The 24,838-nt window shown below is 48.8% G+C and overlaps 9 protein-coding genes across 9 annotated transcripts; 5 read left to right on the plus strand and 4 right to left on the minus strand.

Moving 5' to 3' along the window:
• Positions 1-525: 525 nt before the first annotated feature.
• On the plus strand, positions 526-1,715 carry N7484_000062 (uncharacterized protein; the record flags this gene model as incomplete). Its single annotated transcript, XM_057110483.1, has 3 exons — positions 526-565; positions 868-952; positions 1,022-1,715. 3 exons carry the CDS (start codon positions 526-528, stop codon positions 1,713-1,715), a joined length of 819 nt encoding a protein of 272 aa, XP_056977709.1.
• A 61-nt stretch (positions 1,716-1,776) lies between these two features.
• On the minus strand, positions 1,777-3,635 carry N7484_000063 (LysM peptidoglycan-binding domain-containing protein; the record flags this gene model as incomplete). The annotated part of the gene is made up of 7 exons (XM_057110484.1): positions 1,777-1,927; positions 2,009-2,100; positions 2,162-2,395; positions 2,463-2,733; positions 2,798-3,276; positions 3,346-3,571; positions 3,625-3,635. 7 exons carry the CDS (start codon positions 3,633-3,635, stop codon positions 1,777-1,779), a joined length of 1,464 nt encoding a protein of 487 aa, XP_056977710.1.
• Positions 3,636-6,367: 2,732 nt separating this feature from the next.
• On the plus strand, positions 6,368-7,846 carry N7484_000064 (chitinase; the record flags this gene model as incomplete). Its single annotated transcript, XM_057110485.1, has 5 exons — positions 6,368-6,684; positions 6,764-6,890; positions 6,949-7,186; positions 7,247-7,508; positions 7,588-7,846. 5 exons carry the CDS (start codon positions 6,368-6,370, stop codon positions 7,844-7,846), a joined length of 1,203 nt encoding a protein of 400 aa, XP_056977711.1.
• Positions 7,847-8,827: 981 nt separating this feature from the next.
• Positions 8,828-9,877, plus strand: N7484_000065 (uncharacterized protein; the record flags this gene model as incomplete). The annotated part of the gene is made up of 1 exon (XM_057110486.1): positions 8,828-9,877. The coding sequence occupies one exon, from the start codon at positions 8,828-8,830 to the stop codon at positions 9,875-9,877; it is 1,050 nt and encodes a 349-aa protein (XP_056977712.1).
• A 1,285-nt stretch (positions 9,878-11,162) lies between these two features.
• N7484_000066 (SGNH hydrolase) lies at positions 11,163-13,177 on the plus strand (the record flags this gene model as incomplete). Its single annotated transcript, XM_057110487.1, has 4 exons — positions 11,163-11,201; positions 11,226-11,483; positions 11,579-12,996; positions 13,075-13,177. 4 exons carry the CDS (start codon positions 11,163-11,165, stop codon positions 13,175-13,177), a joined length of 1,818 nt encoding a protein of 605 aa, XP_056977713.1.
• A 902-nt stretch (positions 13,178-14,079) lies between these two features.
• Positions 14,080-14,984, plus strand: N7484_000067 (alpha/beta hydrolase; the record flags this gene model as incomplete). Its single annotated transcript, XM_057110488.1, has 2 exons — positions 14,080-14,568; positions 14,616-14,984. 2 exons carry the CDS (start codon positions 14,080-14,082, stop codon positions 14,982-14,984), a joined length of 858 nt encoding a protein of 285 aa, XP_056977714.1.
• Positions 14,985-15,742: 758 nt separating this feature from the next.
• On the minus strand, positions 15,743-16,357 carry N7484_000068 (GPI anchored serine-threonine rich protein; the record flags this gene model as incomplete). The annotated part of the gene is made up of 3 exons (XM_057110489.1): positions 15,743-16,052; positions 16,097-16,195; positions 16,245-16,357. 3 exons carry the CDS (start codon positions 16,355-16,357, stop codon positions 15,743-15,745), a joined length of 522 nt encoding a protein of 173 aa, XP_056977715.1.
• An 817-nt stretch (positions 16,358-17,174) lies between these two features.
• Positions 17,175-17,536, minus strand: N7484_000069 (uncharacterized protein; the record flags this gene model as incomplete). The annotated part of the gene is made up of 2 exons (XM_057110490.1): positions 17,175-17,217; positions 17,256-17,536. 2 exons carry the CDS (start codon positions 17,534-17,536, stop codon positions 17,175-17,177), a joined length of 324 nt encoding a protein of 107 aa, XP_056977716.1.
• Positions 17,537-18,344: 808 nt separating this feature from the next.
• N7484_000070 (uncharacterized protein) lies at positions 18,345-24,352 on the minus strand (the record flags this gene model as incomplete). Its single annotated transcript, XM_057110491.1, has 2 exons — positions 18,345-24,163; positions 24,262-24,352. The coding sequence occupies 2 exons, from the start codon at positions 24,350-24,352 to the stop codon at positions 18,345-18,347; spliced, it is 5,910 nt and encodes a 1,969-aa protein (XP_056977717.1).
• Positions 24,353-24,838: the final 486 nt, after the last annotated feature.

Below are 24,838 nucleotides of genomic sequence, written 5' to 3' on the forward strand. Positions count from 1 at the left end.
GAGGAGTGTGTCTTCCAAACGAAGAAAAAACATCGAAAAAGCTATAGTCGACTCTAGGTACAAGACGTGGCGCGAGGAACCAAAAGAGGAACCAAACGATAGCTTCGTCACATTTAAAGGAGTCTAGATACGTCATGTGGGTCCGCATCCTCCGCTTATCGTGCACGGAGTACATATTCTAGAGTGAAGTGGGTTGGTCAACACTGGAATCTGTTGACCCCATCGTGAAATCTCATGATGCATACTTCAAACTTCAAAGACCATCATGGGGGACAAGATTTGCAGGCTACTATACTGTAAGAACTCTCCCGCCTAGGCAGCCGAGAGCGTGCAATAGTCTAGGTAGCTGGTGGCAGGTATCGGTATGTTACAACGCGGGTATTTCAACTGAATCAGCTGCGCGAGTGATACTAGTGGTAATATTCCAATTTCCAGATCAGCATGATCCATCATCCATGGTTATTTAAGTTGACGAGGTCCCCGCAACTTTCTGATTATTATCTCAACTGCATTTCATCAACAAACATGCCTCTTTCCAAGTTTGTCAAGTGGTGCCAAAAGCATAGTAAGTCTGTCCATATCGAATTTAAGGGCAATATTTTAATTATGGAAATTGTACAAAAGGCCTTACTTCCAGCTCCGATCACAAAGAGCCCTTGGAACCACCATCGTCGATCAATTTTCAAATACAAAGTCCATTGTTCAGGCTCCCTGTTGAGATACGGATTGAAATTTATCGACTCCTCTTTGGAAACCGTGTACTACACTGTGAGCGCGACTGGATAGACGAAAAAAGAAAGAAGTGGTTTCTTTATGCTTTTGTTTGCTTTGCAGATTGTGAAAGACTGGACTGGGACGACTGTGCAGCTCGGTCGAGGGAAGGGCAGCGGAATGCGACCAATGAATATGGGTTGTTCTTCGACACGGGGCTACTCCGCACATGCTGGCGAGCGTATGTTATCCCACCGTCTCTTCAAGCCCTACAACTATCAAGAATAATGATCTCACTAACGCCAAATAGATACACGGAGAGTCTTTCTATTCTCTATGACAACGAGTTCCGCTTTTCACATAAAAGAGAACTCTGTACCACATTCCCAAACCAAGTCTCTCCTTCGGGTTTCCAACATATCCGCAGGGTGGCGCTCTGGTGGACACTGGGGAACGATCTACAGCCGCATGTATCGCCCAAAAATAAAGCCAAGTACGACTCTCTATGGAGAAGCCTAGGGGAGACGTATAAAAGCCTTACCCATATTCGCATCTATATCGATTCGGCCTATTTGGCACCGATGAACACAGCAGATGTCGCAGGGGATACAGAAAGTGCCAGAAGGCAGCACATGCAGAATGCATGGCTCGAGGGGGTAGAGACTATGGTCGAGGGAAACAATGACCTGGAAGTCTTTGAAGTTTATTTCTACACCAAGGTTTACCAGGTGTTGAGGAACAGAGTGAAGCCTTGGCTGAAAGAGAAAGAAGAACAAAGAAGGGCGAAAAACAATGCCGTCAGGTATAAAGCGTACAAGTGCCGGAGTACCACCATCAAATATGCCTACTGTTTTTCGTCCCCCGATGGAAATTCCACGGACTTATCGGACGGCAGCTCGCATATAGGCATCGAGGATCCGAAATCCATGACTTTTAGCTGGCTCAGGGAGAGGAGGAAGCTAAAACAACGTCAAAAGATCCAGCAAAGTCAAAGCAATGTGTGATATTTGTTAACAGTCGCATAATCGTTATTACTCTAGTACGGTACATTGTGCAGATAGCAGATCACGATGAAGTCGCTGTTGCTGTTGCAGACGCGGCTACAGGTGTCCCACTAGTGATAGTAGTGGCTTGACCAGAAGTCCCGATACATACGAAGAAACCGACTTCTAGATCTGAACAGTCTGAAACCGCCGGATTCCAGCTGTAGAAATTGCTGATGGACAGAAAGATTGAGTTAGACGATGTAAAAAGGGAACGGAGAAAAGAAAGAAGGGGGCTCAGTAGTTGCACTCACTCAAGCGATATTCCCGCATCAAGGGCGATGTCATAACAATCATCTCCAGACTCTACATAATAGAATCGAAGACACCCACTTACCATACCCGTCTAAGGAGAACATTAGAAATCAATCGCGCATGGAAATTGTGTATAAACTCATGACGCTTACCTGTGTTGGGCTGGGAGTAGCTGGAACTGCAGTGCCGGAAGTTATGGTTGTGGGCTGCCCAGAGGTTCCAAGACAGACATATTCACCAGCTTCAAGACCCGAACAGTCAGTTCCCAGGGCAGGATTCCAGGTGTACAAGTCCGTGACGGCGATGTTGGCCTCGAGGGCGATATCATAACAGTCATTGCCGCTTTCGACCAAGTAAAAGCGTTCACATCCAGAGACCATGCCAGACTATTCGTAAACGATAAGCAGAGGCTTCACAGAGAAAAGGGTAAGAAATCGTGCTATGGAAACTGACCTGATAAGGTGTGGGTGTTGAAAGAGAGACGCCAGTCGTTGTCGTTGTCGTGATAGTGCTAGTGCTAGTGCTAGAAGTTGTTGTTGAGTTATCGGTAGAAACTGTCAAATTTCCACCGGTAGTAGTGGCATTCGGCATCAAAACACAGACATAGTAGTCTTCTAACAAATTGGAACAATCGGAGCCAAGGGCAGGATTCCAATCCAAGAACTGCTCTTCAGTAATGCTGTTTGCCTCTTCAATGGTGGCACACGTGTCATCCCTATCAACGCTGTGAGTAAGAGTCCAATGGCAAATTTCAGAGCGATCGCTGCAAAGGGTAGGGGGAGAATTACACTCCAACAAGCCAATATGAAGAACAATCGTCAGAAATGCCAGTTTGCTCAGGTTGCGGCCCCACTCCGTTCGTCGAGTACGTAGCTGTGGTAGCCGTGCTAGTAGCAGTGGTTGGGGTTCCAGGAATGGCAATACAATAATAATCACCTGCAGTCAGACCGGAGCAGTCAGAGCCCACAGCGGGGTTCCAGGAGATGAAGTCGGCCTCATCAAATGTACCAAAGATGTCCGATATGTCCTCACACGTGTCGTCATCATCTGCAAGGTACCAACCTACGCACGTAGAGACTATACCAGTTTGCACAGGACTGGGCAGAACAGACACTGTGGATGGAAGAGGATCACTGGTGAAATTGGCGACACAGTAGTATGTACCGTCAGTTAGAGATGTGGAACAATTGATTCCTGTGTTCCAATCTTCAAATTCGGCAACGTCGAGATAGCCGAGGGATGATGTTACGTTGTCACAAGTGTCATACTATGGAAAAGGATGTTAGAGGGAGGAGAGCTGGTTAGAAGATTCAAAATCGGGTTCGAATATTCATACCTCACTCGCTTCATAATATCCTTGACATGAAGAAATCAACCCAGAGGCAGTTGGGGAAGGAGCAAATGTTGAGTTCATTGTCGGAAGAGCAGCGGCAGTCCATCCTCCAAGGATAATTTGTGTTGTTGCAGTTGAATTATCCATTGCCAATGGCCCATCAATACAGTAATAGTAAGCCACGTATAGTGAAGTGCAATTTTCACCAACAGCAGGATTCCAGGACAGACTGTATATGCGTGAGCTCAGAATTTGACAAGTAGGTTCGGACTGCATACTTACAAGTCATCCATGTTGATAAGATGCGAGTAACGGTTCACGATTATCTGGCAAGTGTCCCCTTGTTGAGCCTGATAGTATCGAATACCTGGAAGAGATTCAATAGCACATCAGTATCTATAGCACTAGAAAAAGATGATTGATCAGAGTTATCAGAAGTAGGAAATGGGATATTACACGTGGAAAGGGTTCCAGTCTGTGTTGGACTTGGAGGAAACTCTGTGGCAGTCGGCCATGCAGATACAACATGCGAGCTTGCCGCAAGGACTGAATATGTCGCAGTTTGGCTCGTTTTGATCAGGGCAGTGGACGTGGAGGCGACACTCGTAATATTGGAATTGACACCAACGCAATACGAAAATCCATATAAAAGTCCAGAGCTACAGTCGGACGAAATAGATGGGTTCCATGCTAGAAACTGGGCAGATGTGATACCAAATGCCGTTTCAATAGAGGGACCTATGTATCAAGGATTCAGTCAGAAATATTCAGCATCTGATCATGTTGAAGCGGACAAACATGTGTCTCCTGATACCACATCGTACCAGGCGTTGCAATTGCTGGCTTGCCCAGTTGGGGTTGGCTCATCAGGGCCTGTTGTTATCGCTGTCATCGACCCAGAAGAAGATGTTGATGATGATGTGGTTGATGTAGCTGAGCTTGCCACGACAGTGCCAGTTCCTACGCAGTAAGAATCTGAAACCCAAAAGTTTGTCTCGCAATCTGATGAGACAGCAGGGTTCCATGCCAGAAATTGCTCCGATGTGATACCGAAGGCCTCTTCCACAGAGGCACCTAAGCATGATGGGAATATGTCAGTCAAGGGACGATTCTCCCAAGAATATTTGGACTTTTCCAATCTCCAAACACTCGAGGCTTTTCAGTTGAAGTCAGAGAGAAATATATACGCACATGTGTCTCCATCGACAATGTCGTACCAAAGATTGCAAGTGCTGATCGTGCCTGTCTGCGTAGGGTCATCTGGCGAAGTGATTCCCGTCGCTCTTTTCGCTATTTTATTATGATGGCCATGGCCATAATAGGCTCCATGAATTGATCCGTAGACAGAAACGACGAGGGAAGAAAATAGAAACCAGGTACCCAACGTTCCATGGCGCACGACTTGAGGCATCGTGTCTAAAGCACAGAGTCTGGTGATAAAATGAGCATGAATGAATGAATGAATCAATGAATGAATCAATGAATGAATAAATGAATGAATGAATCAATGAATGAATGAGAGGAGACTCTTTCAGCCAATTGCTTGCAAAAACACAGATGAATGAAGTAAACTTGGGATTTACTTCTTTTCGCCTTATTGTCCTGGTCTCTCGGGCTGTGTCCGTTTATCCGTGACTACTTTTGTCCTTGCAGCCGGAGCCCCGCTCTCGCATTCCCATTTGTATGGCAGGATTCAATGCTAATTTCGCTTGCATTTCAGAGGTTCGCGTGATCCATCTCACTATCTCGGAGCTTACAAGCCATGAGCGTCTGCAAATTTGGCGATGTCACCTAGACACGCTATGTGGAGAAGAATACTATTACCCGGTCAGTACAAGCGTCTTTACTAGTGTATTATACGCCTGTACGAAGATAAAATACGCATTACATTTGTGATACGGACCTGGCCCTGGCGCTCAGGCCTGCTTGATAAGCCACGCTTTGCCAAATATCGTAAGCCTGTTGAATCAAATGAAGCGTTTAAGCATGCCAAGCCTGCTTGTTTTTCCAAATGATCATGGCTTGAGGCTCTAGTAAAGATGACTTCCTAGTTTCCACCAATAAATGCCGAAGGCTGACTATCATGTGGAGGCTTAATCTTAAAAAGCTTTTTCTGAAATTAAGGACTACAAACTTTTTGAAAAATGCACATTGATACAGCCACCAGGGGGAAAAAAAAATTGTGAAAGTGGGACTGTATCGGACAGGAGGGGTATTGCAGGATGCTGATAGTTCTGGCTAGCCGACAAGGCCCGATAAGAATAGAATCAACTAGATTGAACATGTTGTAGACTCCTTCCGAGGGAAAAGCCAATTATACTGAATGCCAAAGTTTTCTGATTGTCCTTCCCGTTGAGCATCGGTATTAACTTCATCTCTCATATTGAGAATAGTCAATATGGTTTACACCATTTGGCGAGGGGCATTGTATGCCTTGCTTTTGTCTACCTTTTCATTGCGGATGGTACTTGGTGACGACTCAGATTTATCTTGCAGCGCCACTGATTTGTGCACTACCGGGTGTTGTGGCAATGGAGGAATAGAGGGAAACGAGTGAGGAAGAAATCTCTCAGATTGAACCCGAACACTTAATGGCCTTCAATTACTGACATGCTCACCTGTCTCTTAGCTACATTTGTGGAACGGGTCCCACGTTTTGCGGTAAAGGGAACTGCACATCGACATGCGATTACAAGGCCGAGTGCAACCCTGGAGGATGGCCGTCTTCTATGTATAACGAGACAAAATGCCCGTTACAGGTATGCTGCAGTGATTACGGGTTCTGCGGTTTGTACTCCAAACAGTCATAGAGGAAGAGATAGACTGACGTCCGCCAGGAACCACTTCCGACTTTTGCGGAGATACTACTGTCACTCGGCCTTCTTGCTCTGGAACCAGCTCCGATGCACGCACAATTGGATATTATGAAGGTTGGAGCTTGGAGAAATCATGTCAATGTGAGATCAGAATTCAAGCTTGGTGCCCTTATACATACGATTGCTAATATGAATGGTCGACGCTAGCTATGACACCCGATGAGATTCCCCTCGGATACTACACTCATCTCAACTATGCTTTTCTCTATATTGATCCAGACACATTCGAAGTGGCTGCTATGGATAGCGAAACAGGGTCACTCTATGCGAACGTGACTGATCTCAAGAATAAGCAACCTGATCTCAAGGTTTGGATCAGTGTGGGCGGTTGGTCCTTTAATGACGAAGGCTCAACTGAGCATACGTTTTCAGACCTGGTGGCATCAAAATCAGCACAGAAGACATTCTTCGCATCTGTGATATCACTCATGATTAATAAAGGATTTGATGGCCTGGATGTTGATTGGTAAGGAACCGAAGTTCATTCTTTTCCCTCCTTCCTTTTCCATTTTTCGATAATTTTTACTCACAGCGCAAACTTCCAGGGAGTATCCAGCTGCAACGGACAGATACGGGACTGATGCCGATTTTGACAACTACGTCAGCTTCTTGCAGAACCTCCGCGATGCGTTCGACGCTAGTAGTTACAACTTCGGATTATCGATTACCTTAGTATGCATCCCTCATCCATATTCATAGCATGGAGGCTAGTATACTAACATTGAATCAGCCATCATCATACTGGTACATGCAGCATTTTGACATCGTATCCATCGATCCGATTATCGACTGGTTCAACGTAATGACGTATGATCTGCACGGAGTGTGGGATAGCACGGACCCATACATTGGTTCCGTCGCGCTCGCACACACCAACCTTACAGAAATCACCGAAAGCTTGGATCTACTATGGAGAAACAACATTGATCCATCCAAAGTGAATCTGGGACTTGGCTTCTATGGAAGAAGTACGTATCCCTTTTAATTGATTTCTCTGTTGTTTACAGATGCAAACTAACTGTGACTAGGCTTCACGATGTCTGATTCCAGCTGCATGACCGCAGGATGCCCCTTCTCCGGCGCAGGGACTGCTGGTCCATGTACAGCCTCTGCCGGGATTCTATCGGATATAGAAATTCGGAACATTATTGCTGACGGAGCAACGGTAACCCTGGATGAGACAGCAGCTGTTCAGATTGTTACCTGGGACACGAATCAATGGGTCTCGTATGACGATGCGACGACTATGAAAATGAAGATTGACTATGCAAACTCGATCTGCTTAGGGGGGTAAGTTGACTCCCAGAATGGGATAATGAATATTTGCAACCCTCAATTTTTGGGGCTGGATATGCTAACAGATAATCAGAACTATTATATGGGCTGTTGACCTGGATGATTCGAACGGGACATCCATAGACTATCTAGGCTCTGGTCTGAACCGAACCGCAAGTACAATTTATAACGACACCACAGTTGAGAATCCTGGAGACTTAGGGTCCGCAATTGACAGCGACGACTCCACCTCGAGCAAAAAGAGGAGTGTCGGGGAGAGCTTCTTGGGGCCGCAACTCAATCACCATCGGCATGGAACTCATGGCAGAAAGGGTAGATCCTGGTGGCAATAGGGCCTAGCTACTCTCATCTTCTTTGATACCGAAGACTTCTTCTACAAGTCTTTTTTTCCGTTTCTATTTTCTGCCTTACTTTTGTGCGCATTGGGACAATGAATTACCAGTCGTTTGCATTCACGTTGCTGGACTAGTCAAGCTTATTACTATTGAAACAAAACACATATTTGGTTGCGAATTTCGCCATTTATTCTTTCGCCTTCCATGTTCTCTAGTTCGTGTAGTGTGAAATTATCTCAGACCCCTCGGGGTAAGGCCAAAAAGCATTCGGCCACACTAGTGGACGGCCACAGAGAGATGGTAGGTACACGTGCAATTTTCCGCAACCGAAGGAGAATCATCGATATCCCAAATTGGAAGGACATGACTCTCTACGAATGTCTCACATTTGCTTACTTTCTGATTTGATCGGAAAATTATTTTAAGACTCTCTTGAGCATAGCGCCCCCAAGTATCGAAATTAAGTGGCTGATCCGTCGAATCGCCACCAATCCACGCTAAAAAGACTAATCTCCGGCCATCGCCCGTGCACTTCACCCACATATTATTGAAGAATGTACAAATTTTACTAGCTCCCATGCATGGTGAGATTCTGATAGCGGAAATTAAAATTGGGGCGCTGGAGAGCGGGTCAAGGGAAACTAGAGGCCGTACATACACTAATGCAACGATATTGCTTCAGCCATGTAACCTTCCTGGATATACTTCAATACAAACCACAATACGCATACAGGATTTGAAATAAACAGGACTAGGCAAACAGGTGGGCTCGTGAATACATTGCCGTTCTCAGAAGAATACACTTGACAGTCAAGTTGCGCTAGTCATATCATCAATCTCGGGATCGCGCCCGCGGGCATTCCCACCTTCGCAACCTTTCCTTCTCACCAAGCCCACAAAAGCTTCTACTCCAGCCTGCTAGATCTACATGCAAATGTATCTTGTGAGCTATTGTTCTCAAGATCAGGTTTCACCAATATGAATCTCGCCAGATTCCTCACGGGGAGTCTCTCCGTTCTTCTTTTCAACCTTGCGCAAATCCAAGCATGCCCACCCCCGGAGCAATATATGCCTCCATTGAGACTTGCTGGATCTCCGGAGGCAGAGCTATGGAGCCGTTACTCTCGTGGTTATATTGAAAACAACAATACTCACACCGATCTCGAGCCACGGTGGGCGCGAGTACCCGAATCTTCTTCACAATGGTGGCCCAGTGCCTCTATTCTCTACTGTTATGCAGACGGCGCCGAAGAAACCCTCGACAACGACCTTCGTTCGGCGTGGGATATCTGGATCCAAGCCGGAGTTCCAAGCCGCTTCGTTTTCAAGCAGGGGACCGATGCTGACTGTGCGGCAAGCAACGTAGAGAACGTGCTCACGGTCAGCCTTGATAGCGAGGCCAAGCTGAAGACATCCCTTGGGAAAGTGAGTGGTGGCTCAAAAATGATCCTCAATCCAAGCACGGCGATTGGCATGGAAAATCCAATCTGGAACTACGCGCACGAAATCGGCCATGCCTGGGGCCTCATGCACGAGCATCAGCGGCCTGATCAATGGGATTCGAACCACGGTGGCACCGCAAGCGACAACAAGTTCATATGGAACTGCGAGAATCTGGACGATTATGATACCAAGGTAGCGAGCTTGGGGGAATTTTCGATTAATCAGGTTTGTACGAAGCGTGCTTCCGCGGCAGAGTTGAACTTTTCTGCCTTGGATTATCTTCCAACTACCGTTCGTCAAATGGAAAATTCAGGAACAGTCGACTACGATTCAATCATGATGTATCCATCTGTAGCTGGTGGGATACAGACCGAATCAGGGCGAAAGACGGTATATACCTTGGCCGATGGTACTGCTATTGGGTACAACAACGTACCTACCGTGAACGATGTGGACAATTTGATTGCTATGTATCCGGCCAGTTCGTCGAGCAGTACAACCTGCTTCTTGTACCAGAAGTGCAGCCAGTACCTCACATCTTTCAAGTCCACTGTTGGTTGTATGGTTGCCGATGACGATGATTGATTTGGGGGCCTTTTCTATGGATTGTTTTGACGTTAGAGAATTATATATCTGTCCATGTGATGTATTGTTTCTTGGATGAGACCGCGCAAATTCGAAGCAAAGATTGAATGAATGGATACTTGTAATAATTGACCCTCCAATCCTGAATTTCAAACGTTGTATACATGTAGCTCCAAATGAATCTTTGTTGCCTCCGACATCCTTAGTGGGCGCACTTTGAAGATGCATCGAATCGGCACTTCGACGGTGAACATTTCCCGTTGATCACAATTCATCTCATCCATGAAGTGAGTTCGGTATTATGACCAACTTCAGCTAGCGGCCACGCGTTCTCATGGGGGGCCTTACCAGGTCGTTATCATGGGAGGCCTTAACAGGTCAGCTGGGCTTCGGGTACCTGCCAAGACAGACCCCGCATCAGGAGATCGAGCTGCGGAACTCAGCGGCCCGTGTCCGATGAGCCACTATTCAAGCATTATGTCGGAGCAAAATCCTTGGCATGATTTTTCCCTATCGTGTCCGACCGTATATCGGAACGTGTCCGGAGTACTATCAGGATTCAGATTAGTGCATCGTTACACACGAATCAGACTTTGTCGGCTATGATCACTCTTTTGAAGGACCCTAGAAAAGACCCTAAAAAGGACCCTAGACCCTTTTTATCGCCTCATGCACAAGCTAATTTAGAAAAGCGGACCTGCAGCCAAGCTAAGTGTGGGGCCAAGCCTCAGCGCTTGACCGTCGCAAGGTTTCAACAATGATTTAAGCGTAATACGCCGGGACAGCTCGGCACGGAGACAAACAGAACGACGTTATCGTTATACGCGTATTATATACCAGTCAGCCCTGACGAAAAATACCCAAGACCATACCGAAACCACCATTCAGCATGGATAGTGTCTCCAGGAATGTATACGACTCAACCACACCTCAATGCTTCTGTCTCCTAATACCCTCGAACCGCCCAGTTCTATTCCAATTGTCTACACTCATTCATCCATTCTTTCGTTCATTCTTTTCTATCATAATTCAATACTCGACCCTTGGCGGAGCCCGCTTTAGCTCCGCACTCAGCTCTCTTTCCCTTGCACCTGGAGATGGTCGACCAGAAGGTTTAAATCCAATATGAAGAACTTCATTCGCCTCCTTCCCTTTGTATGCCCATTGGGGCTTTTATCTTCTTTCGCATCTGCGGCCTCAAGTTCCTCGGATAGTACAGAGGACTGGTCATGGGTGAAAGTGAGTTGTGCCATCTGTTCATTGAATCCAAATGCACCACATAAACATGGGTGCTTCGCACCTGAATTATCTTTCCATTCGCTTGGTATTTCTTCTAACATGCCACTAGAAATTCGCCGCAGTGGGTGATTCATTCACCGCTGGCATAGGCGCCGGCAAAATCTATAGTACTGGCAAATCGGATGTCTCGTGTTCTCGCTATGACATGTCTTACCCTGCTGTCATGAATCGGTTTATTGGAGGCGCAGACTTCAGCTATTTGGCATGCTCGGGAGACACCTCCACGGACATATCCACCCAGATCGATAACTTGGATTCTGATCAGGATCTGGTCGTCTTGACTGCCGGTGGCAATGACTTGTGCCTGGTGAGACTTTCTTATTTCGCCTTCATTTTGCTTCCGCGACTGGCAGTTATGGCCAAACTTGGATCATTTGGAATGCTAACTCATAAGTCGAACAGTCATCTATGATCGCAAGTTGTGTTGTGTCTCCTGTGTCATCTGAATCGGCTTGCCAAAAAACAATAGACCACGCGAGTGATGGCATAGATGACTACTTGAGTGATAACATCAAGTCACTCTTAGAGAAGCTTGATGACAAGATGGCTGATAATGGTATTGTTGTCTTTGTTCTCTATGCAGAGTACTTTGATGTCACGAGCGATGAATGTGCCACTGAGCAGAATTGGGCATTCCCATTGGGGTTTGCTCTATCGCTGACCACGGAGCGTCGGGAAACCTTCAATGATCTCGTGCAGAAAACCAATGCGGCACTGAAGAAAGGCGCAAAAGCTGCATCGACGAGTAAAATGACCCTTACGATTGCCGATTGGGACCCGTGGGTGAAGCTCAGAAAAGGTCACATGTGCATGCCGGGGGCAAGTCCTGATCCCAACGATTCGTCAAACGATGACTTGATGTTTTTCAAGCTGAACACCAGATCCATGAAGGGTAATATCGTTCATGATGAGTTGAGAAGACGGGGCGATGGGGCTGGTGGCCTCGATTGGCTCACGGTTGCGCAGAATATTACCGAGCTGGAGATGGAAGAGGCCGAACACAGAAAGAGGTGGGAGGCTGCAATTGAGTTACAAAAGCTCGCTGAGAGAGACATCACAGCCGCGTCGTGTGACTCCGGCCTCATCCAGAAGTTGATTGGCGTCGTATTAGGCGACGGAGTTGGCAAAATCTTCCATCCCAATGAATTGGGGCACACTGCCATTGCCTCATATGCCCTGGATGCGGCTTTACAAGCCCGAGCACAGCTTCTAGGAGAGGACGTTGGAGACAGTTGTGTCGCTTCCACGACTTTGACCTGTAGTCAAAAGTCCGGGTCAAAGAAGTACGCCAGCGATTTTTCGTTGTATTCCAACACTGCGGACTTCTGCTCCAGCGTGAAAAGCAATGCGCCCAGTAATGGTCGCACCAACTGGGAGTACGAGAAGACCTATTATTCTGGAACTCTCGATGAGAGTACCTTCAAGCTGCAACTTGCCAACGGGGCCAGCGAGTTTGATGAAGATTCCTGCAACACCGCTGTGAATTCGATCCTGGACGACTGCGACGGCAATGATGCATCTAACCCGATGAATTTCAAGTTTGGCGGTACTCTTGTCGATGGAAGTTATACATATACCATCTCGCCCCAGCGCAGCAACCGTCCATGGCCTGTCCCGACGGAGCCCACGGGAAGCTGCACGGGGAAGTACAAATTCCTTTGGGATTCGTATGACATTTATGGAACCGGTTGGGCATCATGGGACTCCGGCCAGAAGAGCCTGAGGCCAAATTCCACCAACTGTTTCGGCCTCGGTCTCACCAAGTGGAATTTCGAATATTATGACGAGCCTGACTCTAATGGGATGGAATGGCATGCTTCGTAAGTGGATTCAATCACCCAGAAACCCTGCATTTGAGAGTTTTTACTAACATGACTTGACTTGTTTCTACCTGGTAGCTTCCGTTCTCCCATCTGGACGCGGAGTAGATGTTTCAATAACAACAAGGTCCAATCAGGCGCCGGTGGACCGAGTTCCGGTGGCTGTTCGGGCAATGGATAGTAGCGGTTGGCCAGTTGTTAGGTGCATGTTTAGATGCAAAGCGACCCTTTGCAAAGTTGAGACATTATGCCCTGGCTTTTTTATATTTTCTTTGTTCTCCAATGTCACTTTCTTCACTAAAATCAATTCCATTGCTGGGTTATAAAGGCGAAATAGAAAACTCCAGTCCGCCGATAGAAGAAAATTTGCGATGGAACAAGACTTTGAGTGTTAGAGAATCTCGGTATCATCGGCATCGTAGATCCGACTCTACTGCTCCTGAAAACTCAATCTGTCTCTGAAAGTTTGCCACGAATTCCCGGGACCGGTTGAATTAACTCCAGCAATGTACATTTCCCAGGGAAAGCCGGAGACTGGGATCAAGTGAAGCGTCTGCGGGGTCAGTTGCCAAGACCTGAGGCGAGATCTTCTCCGTAGTAGCTCCAATTGCGTCTTACGAGGCTTTTTAGCTTCCCAAATAACTCTTCAATTGGATCCAGGTCTGGTGAGTATCAAGCCAGATAAACCCAATCCTGACGCCTGTATGGGCACAAATCTACGCAACACGTTTGGAGAAATGGCATAACGCGTTATTTATAACTGAAATAGGCTTCACTGTCCAGCTCGTCCTTCTCCAATGCCGAAGAAGTTGATTGATCTACAGAAGAGTGGATGCGAAAGAGAACCCGACAGGCATGGAGGTAGAGGTCATGGAGATGCATAATATGGGCTTGGATGATCTGGTGATCCGGGACAATCCACTTGGACCATTGTCAATATCGTTGTCATCGTAGAATAAATTGAAGCGGGGGCATTTGGGGGCCGAAGGATCATGATTTATCATCCATTGAACTTCATGCTCGATTTCCCCAGCCGTTCCATCACAGTCATTCGTGTCGACCACACTGATTGAAGAATCCATAATGGCCCAGGATCAATTGGCCATCGTCATCTGCCATGGCTCCTATCACAGCACCGCCCCTTACGAACCATTCCTCCAGGCCTTGAACTCTCGCGGATACGAGACCTATTGTCCTCAGCGACCCACCGCAGATCTCAGCCGGCACAATGTCGGTGATCTCAACAACCCGGATTTCGATCGAGGCCCGGGACCTGAAGGCTTGGCTAGCGATTTCGAGGACGTGGTGGTGCTGAACGAGATTTTGGAGAAACTCATTCAGCAAGAGGGGAAGCAGGTTCTTCTCGTGGGGCATTCGTCTGGTGGATGGATGGCAACGCAGGCGGCTATTCCAAAGCTGCAGTACAAGACGCGTCAAGAAAATGGGCAACCGGGAGGTCTGATTGGTCTGTTCTACTATGCAGCGTTTGCGATTCCGGTCAACGAGTCCATCAGCGGCTTCTTTCAACCGAAAGACGGGAGCTTCTACATGCCACCGTGGTTGCGATTCTATGTAAGTAGCTCCCCGCTTCAGGATGAAACGCGACTGACCCTGGATAGAAACATGGTGCCGCCGGTGTTGGAACACTCGTTGAGCCTGAGAAGTACCTGTTCAATGGTCTGGATGCAGAATCAGCAGCAAAATGGTCAGCAACACTGACGGCATCACCCATCAACACCGGTGTGTTGACCAATGACCCCTACTCCACCTTGCCATGTGCATATCTCGTGTGCGACGACGATCTGATCTTGCCCAAAATGGGCCAAGAGGCGATGATCGGACTCCAGAGCGCGAACGGGAATACCTTCACCGTCTACCATGCGGCAGCGGGACATTCTGCACATCTCACCTGTACGCAGGAATTGGTCGAAAGGGTCACTGAATTTGCGAATCAAATCAAGACCTCGTCTGCTCACGTCCAGATCTAGTAGACTTGGATCGTCGTTCGGACTTCTCCTGGTTTCGGGAATGTGGTATTTGATATGATCCTTCAATATCGGGCGATCTGTATGAAAAGCCTGTGAACTGTGTGCTCGCCTCATCTGATGTTTTCGCAATTGTATAGGTACCAGGATATCACCTGCATCTTAGATTAGCTGACTGAATGAAATGGATTGAAACAGACCATTCCCCGTGCTGATTCCCGTGCTGATCCCGGTACTGAGGAAAGTGAGAAGCTCCTACCAGGTTCCTGTGTTGAGTCGGAGGCTCTTGCCCACATCAGCTGTCACCTCCATCTTTCATCTTTACAACTCATCCAATCTGCAATGTGGAGACCTACGGGGGTCAGGTCGCTCTTATCCTTAGATCAATGCTCGTCTCTTGTCTTCATTTCTTCACTCCTCTCTCTCTCTCTCTCTTTACAGTACGGTTGTTTTCTCTTCGCTCTGTTCTTTCTCGCTCACCGCTGGAGTGCTTCGTCTTTTCTTTCTTCGCCTCGAAAGCGAGTCTCCTCTGAGTCTCTCCTCCGCTCAGCTGTACCCTATTACCGACCCTGGAGCTTCGGAACGGCCGCGGGGGATCATTAAGGAACCGGATTTTGTGGTTGATCTTGCTCGTGGGAGCAGGTCATTGGCAAAGATCGGCCAGTATCAACAGGGAATCCAAAAATTTGATGTGAACTGATTTGTGACACTCTATTATTTCAACATCTAAACAGACCAAAACATAATCCAATGACAGGCGCTCATATCATGACCCCAACTCCTAATCCCAACAACGCCAGCAAACTCCCAGCCGACTTCATGACCGCAGCTCCCTCGGAGGGACTGGCATCCTTCTCGCCCTGCAACGACTTGGTCGGCTCCGCAGTATTCGTCGTGGTGCTCACCTGAGTATCCGTCGGCGTCGCCGTCACAGTATTGGGGCCGGGCGTAGTCCACGTGGTTGGAACCGTTGTTTCGCCCTTGTCATAAGCATTCGCAGTGGCGCAATCCTGTTCACTGAGTAGCATTGCCGAAAAGCGTGCCGGGTCATCGGGGCAATCTTCGTAACAACTTCACAGATTAGCGAATGATCGGAACAGCCTCGAGTTACTCACTTGGCAACATTGGCACTTCCTGAGCACTTGCAATCCCAGTCGTTCTCAGTGCATTTCTGGAGTGTACCCTTCATGACGTTGACGCATGTATCGACGACCCTGGAGATATTTGTCAGACCATGTCCCGAGCGGCATCAAAGCAACATACGATTGTGACGCGCATGATCCGCTGTTGGCTGCGAGATTTTGACCGACAACTGCATCTTGAGCGGTCACCACAGCTGCGGAGGCAAGAAGCAAGAAAGGATTGACGTAGCGCATTAAGCTATTGCGATGGAAGGTACAAGTGGAAAAAAAGATTGAATGTATAGACAGGAAGCAGATGAAGATTGAACAATTGGTCAGAAGCAAGAATACAATCCCTTCTTATTCAATTAAGTTCAACAGTTACATTGATCTGGTCTCTTTGGTGGCCCATTTCCGGGTACTTTTCCATGGATGGAGCAGAAGAGATAAGGAGACAGGTGAAGACTTTGGACACCTTGGTACCATGGATGATAGTGATCCATATCCACATCTATATGGATGGTACCTTTCATGAGATTCGTCAACGCTTCGAGGTCATCGCACTGCGCACTGCCCATTTGGCGCGAGGTCAGGATCGGAGCTGCAGTTCCAGCAATTGAGATCGTGTATGCGATACATTACCCCAATAAACTAGAGTCATCAGCATAAATTCACGGTCCGCAACTTGAAGCGCAAGTATAGATCGGAGATGAAGATGCTGGTTCGAGCCAAGTGGGTCCGGTCCGGGTCACATTCCGCAGGTTTTGAGTTGCATTCTTCGGAGGCAAACCTGCCGTTTTCGTCGAGAGCACCGCTTCGAGAATGCTGAGCCTTAGAACTTTTCTTTCTCTGTTCTGCGCACCAGAGCTAGATGCGGAGATGTCCAATGCCCCTCAATGCGCACAATTCCTTTCAATGGCAGCCTTTGTCTAGTTTTGATGCTGCTTTGAGCCGGGGCGTGGAAGGTTGAACCCGAGATCCCGAGCCTTGTATCCGTGCATTGGAATGCTGAGCCGAAACATCATGGTTGGCAAAGCCAGTCAGCGTGGAGTGCTCAGTGGGGTTGATTTCGTCATCTTTCATGGCTAGATCCAGCAAAGTGCGATAGGGTCATCCTGGATGTAGAAATACAAAAGCGCCACGCAATACTCACCTCGAAACCACTGCATACATTATAAGACCTGAGCACACATTATTGAGCATCTCGCTATCGAACATAATGTCCGCGTCTATGCCGGTCGCTCGTCGGCGCATCATCAGCTCAAAGCTCAACACCAGCGGCCTCCCATTAACGGCGCCATTCTCGTAGTATACCTGTAGTGTCCACTCCAGGTTTCCCAGAGACCGACTCCGGGTATTGCGCATGGGTTGCCCATTTGAGACTTCGGTCCAAATCTCAGTATCCACCCGCCACGCGGGCACACAGGCGGTCATCATGAGAGCAACCACCTTGGTCGGCGGGTCATTGTTGGAAGGAGAGCGTAGCGATACTCTTGGCTTCTGTCGGTATGAGGAATCCAAGAGGATCGTAGGAGGTCGGTTTGCAGGGTGAAGGGGATGACTTTATGCGTGTTCGTGCCAAAGTGATTGATTCCTGTGGTGACTTGACAAGGTCGGCGAGCCTGGGGTGAGCATCTGGCTGAAATGGTGCTGCGCTATTCACAGGCAGGAAGACCAATATTTTGGGGAAGAAGTGCAATTATTATGCGGTACTGACAAATCAGTTCTGGCCTGAGAGTACTGATTCTCATTGACGCAAGAGAACTCTGCATGAACGCTGATACAACTTCACAATGTGTTCCAAATAGAAGATCACTACGGTTGCCTATGGTTACCTGAGGCATCGCAATCGGCGGGCTTTTCACTGTGCCTCATCGACAAGGCCTTCTGTAGTCGCCTTCTCAATGAAAGACAAGCTGAAATCAGTATATTCCGATAATCTCAATACCTAAGTGAGTTCAACATGCTTGTTTACCTCTATGCTATCTAAGGATCTACCCAATGTCCTGGTTTGAAGCGAATGTTATAAGGGAAGATAAAAGTAGGATATCGTTTCAAATTGACTCCGTAATCGTTTCAATTTGACTCCGTAATCGTTTCGAATTGACTCCGTAAAATGCACAATTAAGCCCGGGTCATAGAGACAAGAGGCCGAAAGATTCACAAAAAGGCACGAAAAAAGAACACTGGAGGCTTTTAAGGTCAATCAAAATTTCCATCTATCCATCTGTCCATCTGTCCATCAGGAAGTACAGGTCGTAGCGTCCTGTGAAGTTTTTGTCACTGTACTAGTAGTGGTGATTGTGGTGGTCTTGACCGTCTTGGTCTTGGTGGAGGTCGGGCGAGAAGTGACCGTCGTAGTCGGGATATTATGGTAGGTAATAGTCTTGGTCTCGGTCGAGGTAGACGCAGGTAAGAAGAGCGTGGAGGTAGATATCTGCGTGGTAACCACCAGAATCACCGTTGAGGGAGCCAATCCCACCGTAGACTGAGCTGTAGTTGTTGTCAAGTCTGTGATCGTTGCGACGGCAGCCGTCACCGTCGTGATAGATGTAGTTGATGAGAGTGATGTGACGGTGGAAGTTGACGTCTCTGGATCTAAGGTGACTGAATCGCCAGCATTCCCGGTCATTGTCACCACAGCAGTGTCTGCAGCAACGGTGGCAGTGTTTGTTTCGGTCACTGTGGATGTTACAAAAGAGATGGTGATTTTCACATGGTTCACATCTGTGATTATGATAGTACCGTCCGTTTTGAGAGAATGGGTCATCCCAGTTGTCATAGCAGTTTCGGTGACCGTTGTCGGTTTGGATCTAGTTGCAGGAACTGATCGAGGCGGGAGTAGATGTCGTTTCATTTTCCTTGCTGGGATACAATCCAGAGTCGTTGTCACACTATCGGTCTCGGTCTTCGTCGAAGTCACCTTTGTCGTCACAACTGTGGTCTTGCCAGTCTTTGTGCTCGTTCCCCGAGGACAGGCCGTAATGGTCAGCATGGATGTTGTTATGGAGGGTGGTGATGTTGATGTTATGGTGGTCGTCGAGATCACAGTTCGGGTGTATGTTGCCTTGGGTGAAGGATCAGTGACTGTAATTGTGATGGTCGAGGTCTTTTGCACAGTCTCTGTGGAGTCGGCATCGGTGTATGTTTCGATGACGGTTGTTTGTCCCTTCTCAGTGGTCGTTACAATGACAGGAGCTGGGGTTATAGTACAGTCTGGGTCGAGAGTATTTGTTTTCGTTGTTACAGAGGTCGCTGTGGCGTCGGTGGTAGTCACGGAAGTTGTGATTGTTACCAGGATAGTGCTGGTGGTAATACCATCTGACACTGAAGAACCTGCAGCTGTTGCTGAGCTTGAGGAGGGGTCATCAGAACCCGGTGGGCTTGATGGGTCGGTTGGCGAAGACCCTGCTGGATTTGCAGCATCAGAAGTGCTTGATGAAGAACCACCAGGGTCTGAGGTCGATGCAGAGCCACCAGGGTTTGGTGTCGATGCCGCAGCTTTCGGTAATGTTGACGGAGAGGAGCTTGAACCTGGCGAAGTACTCAAGGGCAAAGGCCCTGCTGGATCTACAGCATCAGAACCACTAAGATCTGCATCATCAGAGCCACTAAGATCTGCAGCATCAGAACCACCAGGGTCTGATGATGATGCCGCAGCATTTGGTGATGTCGACGGAGAGGAGCTTGAGCCTGGCAAAGTACTTGATGGCGAAGACCCTGCTGGATTTGCAGGATTAGGAGTGCTTGATGAAGAACCACCAGGATCTGATGATGATGCCGCAGCATTTGGTGATGTCGACGGAGAGGAGCTTGAGCCTGGCAAAGTACTTGATGGCGAAGACCCTGCTGGATTTGCAGGATTAGGAGTGCTTGATGAAGAACCACCAGGATCTGATGATGATGCCGCAGCATTCGGTGAGGTCGACGGAGAGGAGGAGCTTGAACCTGGCGAAGTACTTGAGGGCAAAGACCCTGCTGGATTTGCAGCATCAGAACCACCAGGGTCTGATGATGATGCCGCAGCATTCGGTGGTGTCGATGCAGAGCCACCAGGGTTTGATGATGATGCCGCAGCATTCGGTGATGTCGACGGAGAAGAGCTTGAACCTGGCGAAGTACTCGAGGGCAAAGGCCCTGCTGGATCTGCAGCATCAGAGCCACTAGGATCTCCAGCATCAGAGCCACTAAGATCTGCAGCATCAGAGCCACTTAGATCTGCAGCATCAGAACCACCAGGGTCTGATGACGATGCCGCAGCATCCGGTAAGGTCGATGCAGAGGAGCTTGAAACTGATGAAGATGCCGCAGCATTCGGTGATGTCGATGCAGAGCCACCAGGGTTTGATGACGATGCCGCAGCATTCGGTGAGGTCGATGCAGAGCCACCAGGGTTTGGTGTCGATGCCGCAGCTTTCGGTAATGTCGGCGGAGAGGAGCTTGAACCTGGCAAAGTACTTGATGGCGAAGACCCTGCTGGATTTGCAGGATTAGGAGTGCTTGATGAAGAACCACCAGGGTCTGAGGTCGATGCAGAGCCACCAGGGTTTGGTGACGATGCTGCAGCTTTCGGTGAGATCGATGCAGAGGAGCTTGACCCTGGCGAAGTACTCAAGGGCAAAGGCCCTGCTGGATCTGCAGCATCAGAACTACTGGGGTCTGAAGACGATGCCGCAGCATTCGGTGATGTCGATGTAGAGGAGCTTGAATTTGGCGAAGTACTCGAGGGCAAAGGCCCTGCTGGATCTGCAGCATCAGAACCACCAGGGTCTGATGATGATGCCGCAGCATTTGGTGAGGTCGACGGAGAGGAGGAGCTTGAACCTGGCGAAGTACTTGAGGGCAAAGACCCTGCTGGATTTGCAGCATCAGAACCACCAGGGTCTGATGATGATGCCGCAGCATTCGGTGATGTCGACGGAGAGGAGCTTGAACCTGGCGAAGTACTCGAGGGCAAAGACCCTGCTAGATCTGCAGCATCAGAACCACCAGGGTCTGATGATGATGCCGCAGCATTCGGTGATGTCGACGGAGAGGAGCTTGAACCTGGCGAAGTACTCGAGGGCAAAGACCCTGCTAGATCTGCAGCATCAGGGGTGCTTGATGCTGAACCACCAGGATCTGATGACGATGCCGCAGCATTCGGTGATGTCGATGTAGAGGAGCTTGAACCTAGCGAAGTACTCGATGGCGAAGACCCTGCTAGATCTGCAGCATCAGAGCCACTAGGATCTCCAGCATCAGAACCACTAAGATCTGCAGCATCAGAGCCACTAAGATCTGCAGCATCAGAGCCACCAGGGTCTGATGATGATGCCGCAGCATTTGGTGATGTCGACGGAGAGGAGCTTGAGCCTGGCAAAGTACTTGATGGCGAAGACCCTGCTGGATTTGCAGGATTAGGAGTGCTTGATGAAGAACCACCAGGGTCTGAGGTCGATGCAGAGCCACCAGGGTTTGGTGACGATGCTGCAGCTTTCGGTGAGATCGACGGAGAGGAGCTTGAACCTGGCGAAGTACTCGATGGCGAAGACCCTGCTGGATCTGCAGCATCAGAGCCACTAGGATCTCCAGCATTAGAGCCACTAAGATCTGCAGCATCAGAGCCACTAAGATCTGCAGCATCAGAGCCACCAGGGTCTGATGATGATGCCGCAGCATTTGGTGATGTCGACGGAGAGGAGCTTGAACCCGGCGAAGTACTTGAGGGCAAAGACCCTGCTGGATTTGCAGCATCAGGAGTGCTTGATGCTGAGCCACCAGGATTTGATGATGATGCCGCAGCATTCGGTGATGTCGACGGAGAGGAGCTTGAACCTGGCGAAGTACTCGAGGGCAAAGACCCTGCTAGATCTGCAGCATCAGGGGTGCTTGATGCTGAACCACCAGGATCTGATGATGATGCCGCAGCATTCGGTAATGTCGATGTAGAGGAGCTTGAACACGGCGAAGTGCTCGATGGCGAAGACCCTGCTGGATTTGCAGCATCAGAACCACTAGGATCTGGTGACGATGCCGCAGCATTCGGTGAGGTCGATGCAGAGGAGCTTGAATCTGGCGAAGTACTCGATGGCGAAGACGGTTCCACGCTGAAAGGTGTTCCATCAACGTGCGAAAAGTCAATCCATGAAAGTGAATCAAAGAAGTTGGCAATCTCGAATTGCACAACGGATTCCTTGGTCAATTGCGTGGCAAAAGAGGCGCGTTGGGAGGTATCAGACCCTGGGCCGTCATTTTCAAATTCACCGAATAAGACACCATCAGTCCTCGGACTAGCGTAAGACCATCTCTCCCAGCCTTCGGGCTCCACACATGACCCAAGATGGGATTCAATGTAGGCAACTCGTGCATTGGAATTCCGTGGTCTTCCCAGTGATATCTCGGACATTAACCCTGCACCACCAACGGGCGTTACTTTGGACTGGTCAAAGACGAGTCCTCCTGGGGTAGAGCTGGAGGCACGTCTGTCTGCAGTGATACTAATATCATCCTCGTTTGGAGATATAGTGGAATTGAGGAAGTAGCCCGCGCCACTTCCAGAGATCATGTCCTCGTTGCCTTCAATGTAGCTATTGGCGGCGAAGAAAAAGCCGTCAACGACAAGAGCGTTCCGGTTGCCAGTAACTCGGCAGCTATAGAGACTAGCATACTTGTCGGCCGCGACAGCAAATGCCACTGATGCGTCATCGGCTCCATTGTGCGTGTTGGAGAAGTTGATGTTGATCGCTTGCAAATTGTTTCCATCAGCATAGACAGTGGCGCTACTAGACAAAGACGTGTCCGAGCTGGGATCTCCCGCCTTGTTGCTCTGTATCGTGACCTGGTTTTTCTCGTTGTCACCCGTGGATTCGGAATAGCCAACGAGAATCACAGTGCCGGGGGCTCTGACCACAATCTGTTCGTCATAGGTACCAGGGTAGATGAACACAGTGGAAGAGGCACTGGCGGATTTCGGCAAGGCATCAAGGGCACTTTGTATTGTGTCGTAGACCTTCTTGCCCGCAATGCTTGTCTTAGAGACGATGAACGCCCCGTCTGGAGGTGTTGTGCTATCCGAAGTGGGGGTCGGTGTCCCGGGAGATGCACCGTCAGTTCCACTTGGAGCTGCGCTTGATGTAGGGCTGGTTTCATCTGCTGTGGCGATCTCGTCTAGAACGGTGGGATCGATCCAGCTAGTATCCGACGTGGCGAAATCAGGATATGCGCCTGCAAAGACTGCGCCCAGTGTGAATTGCGAAATACTTGAGTTGTCCAAGAGGGTCACATATGGCGATCTGGCCTTTTTGTTGCTCGGGTACGCTCCCGCTCCTGTATCCCCGTATTCACCGTAGAAGTTGCGTGCATCCTGGGTAATGCCATCAACGTAGACTCCAGTGTCGGCGATAAAACTATCAAGCAATGAGCCTCGGTAGACAGCCACGGACCCCAAGCCTTTTGCTTTGGCCAAATATGCCCTGTCACTCTTGTCGTCTGCTTTGGGGGATACTGTCGCTTTATCCAACACCACAGTGGAATTGTACAACGTGCCATCCAAGTCAGTACCAGTTGTGTAGGCAACAATGGCCGAGTCCTGCATGAGCATAATGTCGGTGTTGAAGATATACAACGTTGCTCTGCCGTCGATGGCCGTATCTTGGGCTTCGATATAGCTGTTTGCGATGATGCCAATACCAAGCCCTGTTTCAATTGCCACCGGGCCCGCCGAAACAAACCGACAGGCGTAGAATGCGAGCTTGTTTCCTTTAATGTTCACGGCGGGGTCGTCTGACCCTGTGCTGACAAAATCGAAATTTTGGAATGTAATGCCGTCCACATTGACAGACAGTGTAAGCGCCGTTCCTTCGTCGGAAACCACAACCTTGTTTTTCGAAGAGTCCTCGTCACTTGTGCTTTCGCCAATCACAGCAACGGATGGGGTTGCAGAAACGGTGACGGCTGGATACGTGCCCGCTAGCACGGTCACAGTGGGAATCTCATTGTGTTGCGCATAGGAGATCGCATCGCCAATAGCCGTAAACTGGCCAGACTTGTCCGTCGCCACTGTGACGGCCGGGCCAGCCCCTGAGACACATTAGCGCATTTTGGGTATAATCGGCTGAACTCAGAGACCCACCTGAAGTTGATGGGGAAGTCGACGATGGCTGAACAGTTTCTGTTACCGTCGTCGTATAGGAACAAGTGCAGTCCGACAATTGGCCTCTTGCGAGGGCCAACAGGCCTAAAACCAGTAATGCACGCATCCTGGTGCATTGGTGACAGCCATATGAATTTGAAACGGAGAATAAATTCAGACTATATTTAAGCATGGGGGCCTACTGTTTCACCGGAATGTAGATCAACGGTAGCACCCGGTTGCCATGCACATACATTCCCCACAAAAGTACTGGTACAGGCACTTGGGTGCGTGAACCCAATACTCTCCAGCTTCACTCTCTCCCGCAATTGCTGCAACTGTAAAGGGGACTACTGGTCTCAATCTCTGTAATTGTGTTCAACAGGAAACAATCAGCCCATGGATATTTCCATCCCCTTCGGTCTAAGGGAATGGCCTCGAGATCTGAAGTAAAGATCTTCTGTAAACAGAATCAGCTACATCAGCGATCTCATGTCTCGTTCGATATTAATACCGAGTTGTCCCGATCAAGCAATTGGTGCCATTTCATCTAGGGGGGCTAATGGATACTTGCCGGCAGTTGCATTGCCATCCCTTGTATCGGCCCCACTTTCAGATGCCGG

Source organism: Penicillium longicatenatum, assembly GCF_028827895.1.
Source record: "Penicillium longicatenatum strain IBT 33135 chromosome Unknown contig_11_segment0_segment0, whole genome shotgun sequence".
In the NCBI taxonomy this organism is placed as follows: Eukaryota; Fungi; Ascomycota; class Eurotiomycetes; order Eurotiales; family Aspergillaceae; genus Penicillium; species Penicillium longicatenatum.